Source organism: Geotrypetes seraphini, chromosome 16 (assembly GCF_902459505.1).
Source record: "Geotrypetes seraphini chromosome 16, aGeoSer1.1, whole genome shotgun sequence".
Lineage (NCBI taxonomy): Eukaryota > Metazoa > Chordata > Amphibia > Gymnophiona > Dermophiidae > Geotrypetes > Geotrypetes seraphini.
This window is the reverse complement of record NC_047099.1, coordinates 42,929,959-42,943,736: the sequence shown is the minus strand read 5'-3', so window position 1 is coordinate 42,943,736 and position 13,778 is coordinate 42,929,959. Positions and strand designations below refer to the sequence as shown.

Below are 13,778 nucleotides of genomic sequence, written 5' to 3'. Positions count from 1 at the left end.
TTAAGTGACTTGCCCAGGGTCACAAGGAGCAGCAAAGGATTTGAACCCAGGGTTCTAAGGCTGTAGCTCTAACCACTGCATCACACACTCCCAGTCAATGTAGGTTTTCAGTAGTAATGCGGCAGACAACTCTGGTCAGACTTAGAAACATTTCCTGCTGCAAAACCAGTTTGTTTTCACTGAAAGCTTGGCTAAATTTCGCTTGGTTATCTTTGATACTCAGGAGCATATTGGAGCTCATAGTTCCCATGCTTTAGAGCTGCATTTCCATCATCTTCTAAAGCAGTGGTTCCCAAACCTGTCCTGGGGGACCCCCAGCCAGTCAGGTTTTCAAGATATCCCTACTGAATATGCATGAGAGAAATTTGCATATAATGGAAGTGACAGGTATGCAAATCTCTCATGCATATTCATTAGGGGATATCTTGAAAACCTGACTGGCTGGGGATCCCCAGGACAGGTTTGGGAACCACTGTTCTAAAGGGAAGCTAGATAGGGACCAACTCAGACCACCTCTGATTCACAACCACAAAATCATCACTTGGTCATAGAACACTTTATTCATCAGCCTAAGGACAAGGCGAGTGTGAGCTGACAGAAGATCAACTGGAGCAAAGATTCATTGTGCGAAGGGGGTAAAAGTAGAAAAACTCAACTGCCTTCAACATGGGAGCCAAAAAGCCCAGATAAATGCTGGATTCAGGTCATCATCTCCTCTTCAATAGTGAGAGAAAATACACCATTGGCAGTACCATTAATCTTAATGGATGTGGATTTTGCCATGCATGGATCAGTCTGGGAAAACTCAGGTCAATCCTTCCTTCCAATCTCTGTGCTTTACTAGAATATCCACGCATATGAGGCAATCAGTTAGGATAGTCTTCCACATCCAGTCCCACTGACAGGCTCCATTTCATTTGGGTTAGTTCAGTACAGTCCCTGCCTCTTACCATTTGGATATGTAATGTTAATTCTAGATAAAGAGTGTGACTTTAGAGCCGTGAAATCAAGCAAGGTAACGGCCACATTACAGAATCTAGGAAACGAGGAGCCCCAGCACGCTGCTCTTATTTGAGACTTATATTGATGGCAATATGGTTCAACTGGAAGGAGGAAAAGAGGAAAGTTTCGCTCGGAATCCGACTGATAGGTCACGATTCTTCTACAGGACAGGGACCTTCCTCCAGCCTTCAACAATATTAACGAAACTGAAGTGGGCTGATCCTCAGTCCAATGACATCCTTTCCGATCTCCGTCACCTGGGAATATAAAGAAGAAACCCATCAAACACTATTAAGTGACTGGTCTTTTTATCGACCCTCCTCCATTAGGCTGCTGTGTAAAGTTGAGTCTATGTTCAGACAGGAGCACAATTACTGCACTCCTGGCGTAGAGAGGGCTGGTGGCACCCCTCTCTCCGCCTTCTCCGTGCCCCCTACCTCGGTTCAAGCAGCAGCTCCAACTTGCTGCCCACACCGACTCTCCCTGGAAGTAATGTCAGAGGGGAGGGCGGAGAAGAGGAGAGATGCCAGCGCTCCATCAAGACACATGTAGTTTAAAGTTTATTTAAAATTTTATACATCGCCCAATCAGCCTTCTAGGCGGTGTACACTGTCTTAAAAACATACGAGATAATACATCATTTAAAACAATAATAGTTATTAAAAACAAACAAAAAGGGAAACGATACAATGGCAAATACTGTATGTTCAGAGAATGTTGCATTGTTTGTACCTTTGCTTGGAACATTTGACTCAAACAAGTTACCCATCCCCCCCCCAGATGTGGCTGCCACCCTTACCGTTGTGACCCTGCAGATCTGACCCTTGAATTCGGGACTATAGCAGGCTCCACTCAGGGGACACTTCTCCACAGGCTTCCCACGATAGATGGGGCGGTAGGAGGCAGCACAGATATCAAAGGGGTTATGCATGTCATAGTTCAGCTGGCAGGTGTCCACTGGGTTCTTTTCACAGGCAGCCAGGATTTTCCGGGTCTGATGAAATGAAAGAAAAGGCATGCATGTGGAGTCAGTCAATCCCAGCTGCCCCAACCCTGCCTGTACCAGAATGCACAGCAGAGACCCAGCCTCCAACAAACCTGCTGAGCCACATCTGGCTTGGGTCCAAGCTCCAGGAGGCGTCTGGCAAAGGAGGCAGCGGTCTTGAAGTTCTTGAGCTTGAAGAAGAGGTTGACAGCGGTGCGGAGTACCAAGATCATATGCACAGGTTGCAGGTTGGCGTGAGTGAAGTACGCTGCCATCTGAGAGGAAACAGGAGCGCTACAGTAAAAGCTAATCTCTTTTTTACAACACATAAACATTCATTCTTCAGGATATTATCAATGAGATCGGAAGTCAGGTGATTCTATTTGGTACCTCACAGATGCGTTTCTGCTGCTCCAGAGTCTCTTTGGGAAGCTTCTTTCGTTCAGTTTCCATGGAAAGTCCAACAATGTATTCCCTGCAGATCACAATGAGCTGCTGAGCCTGTGGAGAATGGAAGAAAAAGGCTAAAAATGCAAGAAAGCCGATCTGTGGTCACAGACACACTGAGAATGCAAAATGAGCACAGCCCGGGGCACATTTACCAGCAGGTATGTGAAAGTTGCTTATTTTTTCATTAGCTGCTGTTCCACACTGTTCTCTTTGAAGGTGAGAAAGGCAGACAGTTCTTCGTATGCCTACGGGTAACTTGAGGGTTTAAATTCACCCCATCAGTGTGCGACAAGGCAATTAGAAGACTGAAAACAAACCATAATGACTAATATCGAAGAATAACAAGACTGCCCCTGATACCATGAGAAGGAACATGCAGTGATTTTTTTTCTCAGAGCCCTGCCTCACCTCTGCAATCTCCTGCTTGTTATCCACCACCAGCAGTGGCACAGTCAGCAGGATCAGCCGGAACTTCTCCACCGCTTCCTCAAACTTGCCAGAGGTGGTCAACTGATAGCAGAGCTGCAGGCGCTGGATCAGGTCACTCAGTTTCAGGCCCACAGCTGGTACTGCATTCTTCATCCCGCCATCCTTCCTGTCAGCAAAAAAAGGGGATGAAGGTGGGTAGGGGAATGCAACATTTGAACACATATAGAACATTGGTTAGGGAAAAAATGGTGCCAAATATTTTTTTCTAAAGCAACGTTCAAAGTCAACGTATGTGCATCTCTACCAAGTGCTCAGCCAATAGTCAGGTTCTAAACGCAGGAAGCCATGTGGGGATTTTGTCATCAAGTGCGGCACTGCTTACCAGTTGCGATTGGGATATCCATACATGGCAGGGAGACCAGGCAGTGCCTGGTAAGTGGTGCGCCCTCGGGCAAAGGCCTGCATGAAAATCTGCTTAAAGGGACCAAAGGTTGTCACTCCCACTTGGTCATGGAGGAGCTAGAGGAAACAGAGATGAAAGCACTTTGAATGTGAAAATGACAGCACTTCTGCACACTCAAATTTGCCTGTTCCTTATTTGGCAATACCTGGCAGGATGTGTGCTACACTTGAAATACTCTTGACATTGGATGGCGAAAAAAAGGCCCATCTACAGCAAGGAGTTTTATAAGAAACTCGGAAAAAGCCCACAATGTACATGAATTTGCTATAGCTCAGCATGTAAGAAGCATGTCTGCCTTTAGTGCTGAGTAGAAAGGGATGGTAATTACTAAGGAACAAGCAGAAAGCAGTTTCAAAACACGGCTTGGTTCTAGTCCCATTTGGTACAAGTTAATGGTTGGTTTAGTTGATGGGGTGGACTTATAAAACAAAGCACAGCTTTCTTTTCAAAGCTAAATTGTGAATATTATTTCCACCCCCCCCAATATACATTCCAAGAAATTTCACCATACAACTCCACTTACCCTCATGGCAGTCTCAAAGGAGCCAGCAAGGATGTGATCAACAGGTAACTGAGAATTATTACACCAGATCTATGGCGAAAGGAATGCATTAGAGCCCAAAGGTCATAACAGTGACAATACCCCAAAGGAGCCCAGAACGGGTTACAAAAGTATATTCACAGTATAGACAGGATGGACTCGAGTGAAAAGTGCAGCTTTCACAGTATAGATACAACATAACATATATAGCATCGTTAATTTTGCAGTATTCACAGTACTGACAAAACAAACATAGAGGTAATACATCTTTCTCCTAGGACAAGCAGGATGAGTCAGCCACATATGGATGAGTCCTGCTGTCCACGGAGAACCTACGTTACAGGTAAGTAACTACACTTTTATGTTGCAGGAGAGTACATGGATGATGGCAAGCGTTTGGGTTCCAGCGAGTAGCACACATAAGTTTTACTGGGAATGACATTTGAATTTTTGTATGCTTGGAGCATTTCATATATTTTTGTGGCATTCGAGTAACTGTGGGAGTCTGTCTATTGTATGGGAGATGCCTTTTTGAGTTTCATTTAGCCAGGAGTGGAGGCGTCGGTCATTAAGGAGCTGGATTTTTAAAGAGGAAGCTTTCATGGCCTTCCTGAAGTTCCATAGACTGTCTATACTACCGGTGCTAAGCTACTCACAAACCGATCTGAACATGCACAATAATAAACGGTCACTAGCATGCAGCTGCTTTAAGACATAGCATCCTCTCTCTCTCAAAGATCTGCAAGTGTCTATCACAGTCCAAAACACACTTACGCAATTTCCTGAAATGCCAAAATACATTTCAGCCATGCCGTAATCTGAGAAATACCAGCTTTCTGGCTAAAGAAGCTTTCAAAATGTGTTTTGTTGCTATCAGTGTAATTCCCACCATACATATACTCACTTTACCAGCATGTGAAGAGACAACACATTTGTCAATTAACAGAAAATCAGAGAAATTACCTGAGCAGGGCTGATTCCCTTAGTGGGTGGCACAAAGAATCCTTCCTCTGCACCAGAAGCAGGGCCAGTGGAGATGTCCTGCCAGAAGAAAGATTCAGCATTAGAAACAGTTTGAGCTGGTTGGAAAGGCAAAGAGCATTTTGTGGAAAAGCAAACATCAAAGACCCTTATCTGTGCTCAAATAACTTGCAAGTCTATAGAACAGTTATCCTGACCATTTTTAAGGCCCTGTGGGAAACCCCAGATGAAAGCCTTTTTCTGTCTGGCTTCAATACTGTAGAATATGTAGCTTCGACTGATTAGAGTGGAGGAAAATATGGCTTTTCATATTTTTTCAATCAATCAATTCAGTTTGCCTGATAGAACAATCTATGATTGTGTTAGGACTGGACGGACTTCCTTTTCACTAGAGTTTATTGTACATTGTAAACTGCTGCTATCAGAATAAGCAACTTTTAAATGATACAGAGGATATGAATTGCCACATGCCAGAAGCACAGTTTTGTTTTGCACATAAGACCCACGTTTTCACTTTTTCCTCCATTTCTCTTGTCGGTGTTTGAGATCAATGCCTCATATTTTTGGAACCTGGCCCTGGAGTTCCCTACCAGTTCTGGTGGAAGATCCAGGTCTTCCTCCACATCCCAGCCACCTCCTTCTTCCTGTCCTTTCCCAAGGGCCTCATCACCATATCCTTCTGTCGCGTCCACAAATCCATCTGCAATGTAGAGGGAAACCCCCAGAGGTGAGACAAAGGAGCAAGCAGGCACTAACCCACCCCCAATCGTGGCAGCACGCATGCACTGACCTTCATCAAGCTGAAGTTCAGCATCTTCTCCCCAGCCTTCGGCACCAACTGTATCAATATCGATATCGGCAGCCATTGCATTGCCTTTACCTGAGAAAGACAGAGAGAGATAACCACTGAATTGGTGGCTCAGACTCCAGGCCCTCCAAGAAAGCAACTACTGTATTTGCATTTCTCCATTCCTTGTGGCTAATAATTAAAAAAAAAAAAAAAAAAAAAGCTTTTAAGAAGCGACATCCCTGTTTCCCTCGTTACTTCCCTTCCCCCTACCCTTCCTTTTATTTAGCATTGTAATTAAAACTTTCCTATCCCCCCAAAAATCTCTCATTTCCAGTCAGTCCTAATTTGTCATAGTTTTAGGTTTACCCTCTTTTCATTTTACCCCACCTAAATCAAAAATTATATTAGACCTTTCTAATTTTTAATATTGTAAACTGCCCAGATACATGAATAAACTTGAAACTTGATTTACAAGTAGAGTACTGTATCTGAAAGGAGAGGATATTTATACTTAACCAATACAGATTTTGTACATTTCCAATTAAAAAATTCTTGTTTGGATTTCTTTTCCTTAACCAAGGCCAGGTTGCCTTGTCCCACCACTCTGTCCCTAGCCAGGATCCATGTTTCTGCTCATCCCAGGCTTCTCTGTCCTAGCATTCTCAAATCCTCTAAGGCAAAACACACCACGTTACTCATGTTGCTTTTTTTCCCCCCAGAGAGCGTCACAAGCTGTCCTATCCTGGGAGGTATGCTGCAGTGCCATTTGACCTTTATCTGCCATCGTGAACAGATTGGGACACCACACCTATGATGCAAACTGTTGCATCACTGCCACAATGGCTGCTACTGACATAAGATGACAAGTAATGGAAAAAAAACCCCAAAAACATCATGAAGAGCATCTTCAAAATTAAACAATGAACTTTATCTCTTGCAGACTTTCAAATACTGCACTAGTACCATTCTTTCCTGAAGCTTTATTCCCCTCCTCTGTTTCTGATGTCTCACTCAACTGGAGTTATCTATCGCCTTACCCTTGCTGGCAATGGTTCCTTCAAAGAAGCCCTTGGACATGGTTAACAGTGGCCAGTTGGTGTCCAGGGGCATGATGGGGGCAGGGGGCTGCAGCAGTTTTGCATTGGAGTCAATCTCGGGAATCTGAAAAAGAAAAATAGTAGGGGCTGCATTTATTATATGCAGGGACTTTTTCTGTTCCTGGAGCCAATGGAGGGTGAAGTGACTTGACCAGTGGGAATCAAATCCAGTTCCCTAGGATCTCAGCCCAATACACTAACTTCTTCATGGCCACAAAACACACATGTAGTTCCTCAGAATAGAGAATGACAGGGACAGAATTCATCGCCGTTCTGGTCCCCGCGAGTAACTGCGCAAAAACATCCCCATGTCATTCTTTAAGGAGACAGGGAAGAATCAGGGTGTGAATGGGCCCAACCACTGACCTTCAAGCCTTGCACTGAAGAATGCTGATGTAGAAAGACCGAGGTTGAGATGGACACTAAAGAAAGGTTAGAACATAAGACCATCAGCGTTGACAGACCGAAGGTCCATCAAGCCCAGTATCCTGCTTCCAAAAGTGGCCAACCCAAGTACCTGCCAGAAACCCATGTGATGTCATGAAGCCTCATCAGTGATGTCACAATGGCTTCATTATCCTATACTTGGCTCACATAAGAATCAGACTCAGAATGGGCCCAGCCACTGACCCTCAAGCCTTGCATTAAAAAAATGCTGGTGTAGAAGGACAGGTTGAGAGACACTAAAGAATGACATGGGAAAGTTTCCCACGGTTATCCGCGGGGACGGGGATGAATTCTGTCACCATGCCATTCTCTCAGAGCTTTCTTTGCCAAGAGGACTATTATCTGAGCTTGAGTGTCCTCTGCTTAGTAGGGACAAGTATTCCTGACCAAGTATTGAAGAAAGCCTTTAAATACTCTAGCACTGGGAGGAAGATTCTCAAAACTCACAGGTAAAATCCAGTAAGTCGATGTAGTGCCCGCAGTGGGAGAGACTTATTATACAGGTGATTCTCAGCATAATAGCATGGAAATTATATGCACGCTATTTGTGTGGAGAATCGCCGGTAAAGAGCGGGAGGAACTGTGCCTAGCGATTGCTCCCTCCTGTCAAAGCTGCTCTCCTTGCCCCAATCAACTGAGCCGCAGGTTTCCTCAAATCCTGCCAGTTCAGCTGATTAACCGGCAGGGACAGCAGCAGAAAGAGGAGTCCCTCCTCCTGCCAACACCCTCCTCGTTCACTGCCCCCAACACATTGAATAAGATCGACAAGAGGCATGCTCACACCCCTCCAGTAGGCTGACACCACCCCCCCCCCCGACACTCCCAGCAGGAGGGATGCCCATTCCTTTCCACCGCTGGCAATTCCCACCCCCCAGTAGCAGGAATGTCCACTCAGGGTCCCCATCCCTCCTTACTTTTCCGACAATGGCAGGCCAGAGGGATGCCTTAAGCGCATGGGCCAATCAACACCTTAGGCTCCTTCCCAGTGCATCCCAGGATGCACTGGGAAGGGGAAGGCCCATTGTTTTGAAGAGGCGGGCCTGCCGGTTAGGGACGAAACTGATTTCACAGGGGAGGAGCTGTGAGAGGTGGGAGATCCTGCACATGCTCAGTAAGCAAAAACTTACTTTAACTAAGGGAGAGCACCGACACATAGGATCAGTCTAGGACTTCACGCTCCCACTACGGGCTCAAGCATCTCCCCTGCTTGTCTCCGGAGAAACCAGGATATGCTAGTATTCCATAACGGAACTTAGAAACTTGTTCTATAGCTTCAGGCAACTAAATTGCTCCCTTAGTGGCCAGAATGAATACATTTTTAACTGTACGTTGGCAAAAGCCGGGATGTCAGAAGGGCAGAGTGAGAAAAAGAAGAAGGATAGTTACAAGCCACTCACCAATTCCTTTTCTGGGTCAAAAGTCTCCTTCAGACTCTCTGCTTCCTCATCTAAACCATGAGTGGCAGCTGTGAGAAAGGCCAGGGACTCTGGATGATGATTTGGGGGAAAAACATATTTGTAAGGAATTTTTACTAACAAGGGAAAAATAGGCAGCTTTAATTCCGGAGAACATTCAAGATTTAAAAGCAACTGAATGCAGGGACACGAGCTGGGAGAGATACTGCCCTCGCCACAAAAACCCACCCATAGCATAAAATTCTGGACAATGCATTACTCACTCTGCCCACAGTTCTTCAGGATCCGAACTCTCTCGACCACATCCCCCAAGTAGAGTGCATTCTGGTAGTGGCCACTCATATCCTTACGAATCTCAGCTAAACACATGAGAAAAGCACAAGCCCATCAGTATGACGCAACAAGCTCTTCCCACATCGTTCCCCTTCTTTCCTAACCCTCTGCCGTGAGCTTACCTATCTTCATCATCTTACGCAGTTTCTCCAGGTTACCGGTGATGAGGTAGAGGAAAGAGAGCTTGTCAAAGTTCTTGGTGCGCTGGTAGCACATCTCCACAATCTGATGGTTCCCCTGAAGCAGGGCCACTTCGCCCAGCTTTTCCCAGCAGTTTTTATCATCTAGAGCCTTCGCGGCTTCCAGGGCGATCTAGCAGAGGGAAACGAGCAATTATTTTACAGGCCATGAAAGAACGAATGCCAGTTGGCACAGAACAGTTCCAGCATCAAAAAGGGTAAACACAAACTCTAGGAGAACTCTGCTCCAAAATGGCATTTATATTAATCCTTATAAGTGAGGAAAAGGTGGAAAAGAGGGGAGGGGAGAGCTGCTACCGGATGAAAACCATTGACCCTCTCAAGCATGCCAACATTGATTCAAATTGCAAAAGCTAGAGAAGAGTTCTGACATGTCGGTTCCATTGATGACATCCCTTAAATGTTTCTTTATAATGACGCCTTCAAGACTTAAATTCAGAGATAAACTACAGATCTTCAGTTTAGCCCAATCACAGTTACAAACCAGCCTTCCCCAATGTTTTATCCATTTATGGTACTTTTCTCTATCATAATTGTAGTTCCACCCTCCTTCCTTAACTTCCAGTAAGTGATCGTTTTCTATCAGTCTGGTTATGAGTTTTTGTCTTAACTTTTTTTTAAATGTAAATCACTTAGAAATTTTTATAAGCGTTTTATCAAATTTAACTAAAACTTGGAAACTTTCATAACTACTTTGATGCTTTTTGTTAAGTGGTATATTATAATGAAATGAAATTTTCTGCTGCTCCGAAGTCTCCTCCTTAAGAAGTGACAACAGAGGGAGGACTCGGGGCTTGTGTGAACAGCAGAGAGGAGACCCTGATCACTGCTGGCGAAGACTTAAAGACGATATGAGGAGGGAAGGGGGGGGATATATCTGCGTGTCAAGGGGGGGGGAGAATAAGTTGCGTGTCAAGGCTCAAGACACTGAACACCAAAATCAGACATAATTGCAGCAAAACTAGGCCACCAACTCTCCAATCTACTAATCGCAACCCCAGACTACAAAACTTTCAGAAAAGAAATAAAAACCCTGCTATTCAAGAAATCCATGAAGACTAACACCGTATGAAACATTTCAATCCTCTGAAGTAACCCGCTCTACTTTGTAACACCTCTGGACATGTCCAGAAATCCTCCAAGGTAATGGTGGAATAAAAATCATCCTAGTCTACAGATACCAGGTTTTCTTATTAGAAGAGATAGGGTCAGCTTTCTGTGCAAAAAAGCTCTCTGGCACTGCTCTGGTTATATTAGTTTTCTCCTCTACAAAAACAGCAGGTCAGGCATAGCAAGAAGAAAGACATTGCAAAGGTCCGACAAGTAGGTTAGTCACTTCTTACCTCAATGTTGCCACATTCCAGTGCCAGGCTAAACCTGGTCTTCTCATCCTTTACAAAGTGCAGTGCCACTTCAGGGTAGCCTTTCTTCTGCAGGTATGCAATAATGGACTGGCCCACCAGTTTTGCATTTCTCACCATGTGCAAGACCTAGAAGTTGTGACAGAAAGGGGGAGGGGGGGGAGAACTGTAAGCAGAGCAACAACTTTTTGGGAGAAACACTATTATATTCCTTTCACAAAAACTCAAGGGTATTTGCAGATACGGTCAGTGGCTCTTGCCTCATCGTATTTCCTGTTGATCAGTGCCAGTTTGAATTTGAATTCTGTGGGGTCGATGGTAAGGATCCTTGGGCGGCACTCTCGATCCAGACAGTAGACACTATTCCCTTTCACTCGAGTGATGTAGATAGGCAGGTCCAGGGTTCGAATGATGCCGTGATCCCTAATCCCAAGACAGAAGCCAGTCAGCCACAACGTGTTACCCAGTTAAGTGTTAAGCAACGCAAGAACAGAGATTTCACTGTCTTTTTAAGCGCACACCAGAACAAAGAGGAAGACTATGACTGGGGAAACCAAAGAGAAAATATAAAAACAATGTGATAAATCATATGGGCCATAAAACCAGGCTGCATGCAGTGAAAACAAGCTGTCTGTTCTGCAATATGAACCAGTCTGAAATGGCACCTGCAATCGGGTGAACATGTGCTTAACTTTTTATACCATTCTTTAGTCATACTGCCCCTGCTTACAGAGGAATGGTCTCTTATTCACATGGACATCTAACAAATAATATGCAAAGAATTCAGAACTCATTTCTACCCTGCTACTTCTAAGGCTCTGGGAAAAAAGAAGATTTTACTTCTAGCGTCATACTCTCAAGTTCTCTCATTGGATTCCCTTCATTCTCATGGAAGCAGAAGAGGAAATTCATGTCTTTAGACCAATTGCTGCCAAGTTTTATAAAAAAAAAAAATCTGACACGCTTATAACAATTTCTAAGTGATTTCCATAATAAAAATAGGGTAAAAGAACATATAAAACCTGTCATTGACATGACCTAGGGAATGAGGGGCAAACAGGGCTAAACCAGTAGGGCAAGGGGTTAAAAGCTGCCAGATTGGAACCCGAGTTGCAATCATGTGACTTCAGGTTAGGAGACAAGTAGGTCAGTTCTCAAAGGCATCTCTGAAAAGAAAAATCTTCAGAGAAAAGTTATAAAGACTGTATGATCATAAAAGCATGTAACCCCCCCCCCCCCAACTCACCCAGAGGTCAGGGCATATTTAATGTGGTTGCTGGTGGTATAGATGAAAACGCCGCTCTCGTCCCAGGCTCCGCTCTTGACCCGAATGTTCTCATGAATGCTGCAGAGCGACTCCAGCTTTCTGTTACAGATCATGATGGCTGGTTGGGGGTGGGAGAAGACGACGCAGCAAAGAAAGAGGCCCATCAATACCAATAAATCCATGACGGGAATACAGAGACAGGAACGGAAAGAAAAGAGAAGAAGCCTTACCGTGTTTAGCCAACAGGGCCACGTGCGACATGTCCACTGACCAAATCACGTACTTCACTTTGGAGATCTTCACAGATGCGAGTGTGCTGAAGAGACAACACTTTGTTAATCTAAGAGAAGTGCTTTTATGAATTGAGGTCAAGCTCAGTGAGACAGGATGATTGATTCTGATTGAACGGAAAATGGGGTATTTGATCCCTCAAGAATGTTCTGTTTGTCTGGCTATCTGTACCACCTTCAAAGGCCAATTTGTGTTCCATCTATGGTCCACACCACAGTGCAAAGATCTTTAAATACAAGGGAGGTACTGTGTTTGTCAGAAGTCACTGCTTAAAATGCATTTGTACCTGCTACTAATAAGGGGGCATTGGAATGATCTGCAGTGGTGACTTCAGGAAAGTGCCAGAGGGTTGTGAAGGTTGGCACTATTAAACAGTTCTGCTCTAAACCTAGTTGATTTGGGGTAGTTGGTAGGGATCACACTGTTTCTGCTGTGGTATTTACCGTTTCTGCTGAACATCAAAGAGGGTGACGGAGTCCGAGTCCCTGAGCAGAAGGTTCCCAGTACCAGCATAGAAAATCTCATCACAGCTTGGTACCTGAACCTTCTTGGTGATCTCATTCTTCAGGTTTTTGATCAGGATCTGTTTGAGACAAGAAAATAAAGAGCATAGACCAAGTCAGGGAGCAAAAAACAGGAGCACTGAATCTCTTCAAGGCTCTGAATTATGCAAACTGCATGCTGCTACTTTCCCAATTCCTCAGTTCCCACCATGTCATCCCAAAACTGTAACGTAAGGTCCAGGTCCAAGGAGTAATAGAAATCCTTTTAAAATCACTCATCAGGGCTTTGCCTATCATTTAATAATGCCAAACCAAAGCAGATCCAAAGGATCCAAAGTCTTCAAACGACAGCTGGTAAAAACAATTTATTCTAATTGTTCCCTATGCAGTAATTTGTACATGCTGGGAACAAATATGTGGAGAGTGATGAGGAGAAAGCAAATGTGCTAAACAAATACTTCTGTTCTGTGTTCCCAGAAGAAAATCCTGGAGAAGGACCGAGATTGTCTGGCAAAGTTACACAAGAAAATGGAGTAGATTCTGCGCCGTTCACGGAGGAGGGTGTTTATGAGCAACTTGAAAAACTGAAGGTGGACAAAGCGATGGGACCAGACGGGATCCATCCCATGATACTAAGGGAGCTCAGAGAGGTTCTGGCGAGTCCTATTAAAGACTTGTTCAACAAATCTCTGGAGACGGGAGTGATTCCTGGGGATTGGAGGAGAGCGGATGTGGTCCCTATTCATAAAAGTGGTCACAGGGATGAAGCAGGAAACTACAGGCCGGTGAGCCTCACTTCAGTTGTTGGAAAAATAATGGAAGTGTTGCTGAAAGAAAGGATAGTGTATTTCCTTGAATCTAATGGGTTACAGGATCCGAGGCAACATGGCTTTACAAAAGGTAAATCGTGCCAAACGAACCTGATTGAATTTTTTGATTGGGTGACCAGAGAGCTGGATCGAGGACATATGCTAGATGTAATTTACTTGGATTTCAGCAAAGCCTTTGATACAGTTCCTCATAGGAGGCTGTTGAACAAACTTGAAGGGCTGAAGTTAGGACCCAAAGTGGTGAACTGGGTTAGAAACTGGCTGTCTGACAGAGCCAGAGGGTGGTGGTTAATGGAAGTCGATTGGAGGAAGGAAAGGTGAGTAGTAGAGTCCCTCAGGGTTCAGTGCTGGGGCCAATCCTGTTCAATATGTTTGTGAGTGACATTGCTGAAG

The 13,778-nt window shown here is 44.5% G+C and overlaps 1 protein-coding gene across 1 annotated transcript in view; it reads right to left on the bottom strand.

Annotated features, from left to right (window-relative positions):
- Nucleotides 1-537: 537 nt before the first annotated feature.
- Nucleotides 538-13,778, bottom strand: part of COPA (COPI coat complex subunit alpha) — a 34,473-nt gene continuing 21,232 nt past the window's right edge. The window contains exons 15-33 of the mRNA XM_033923132.1: nucleotides 12,496-12,635; nucleotides 11,992-12,077; nucleotides 11,741-11,879; nucleotides 10,755-10,917; nucleotides 10,477-10,623; nucleotides 9,056-9,245; nucleotides 8,864-8,959; nucleotides 8,583-8,671; nucleotides 6,679-6,802; nucleotides 5,642-5,731; nucleotides 5,442-5,551; nucleotides 4,834-4,911; nucleotides 3,853-3,921; nucleotides 3,249-3,385; nucleotides 2,846-3,032; nucleotides 2,378-2,488; nucleotides 2,101-2,262; nucleotides 1,802-1,996; nucleotides 538-1,259 (exon numbers count right to left, since the gene is read on the bottom strand). Of these exons, the coding sequence (XP_033779023.1) occupies nucleotides 1,200-1,259; nucleotides 1,802-1,996; nucleotides 2,101-2,262; nucleotides 2,378-2,488; nucleotides 2,846-3,032; nucleotides 3,249-3,385; nucleotides 3,853-3,921; nucleotides 4,834-4,911; nucleotides 5,442-5,551; nucleotides 5,642-5,731; nucleotides 6,679-6,802; nucleotides 8,583-8,671; nucleotides 8,864-8,959; nucleotides 9,056-9,245; nucleotides 10,477-10,623; nucleotides 10,755-10,917; nucleotides 11,741-11,879; nucleotides 11,992-12,077; nucleotides 12,496-12,635 (2,373 nt within the window). The 3' untranslated portion in view covers nucleotides 538-1,199. The remainder of the gene's footprint in view (nucleotides 1,260-1,801; nucleotides 1,997-2,100; nucleotides 2,263-2,377; nucleotides 2,489-2,845; nucleotides 3,033-3,248; nucleotides 3,386-3,852; nucleotides 3,922-4,833; nucleotides 4,912-5,441; nucleotides 5,552-5,641; nucleotides 5,732-6,678; nucleotides 6,803-8,582; nucleotides 8,672-8,863; nucleotides 8,960-9,055; nucleotides 9,246-10,476; nucleotides 10,624-10,754; nucleotides 10,918-11,740; nucleotides 11,880-11,991; nucleotides 12,078-12,495; nucleotides 12,636-13,778) is intronic.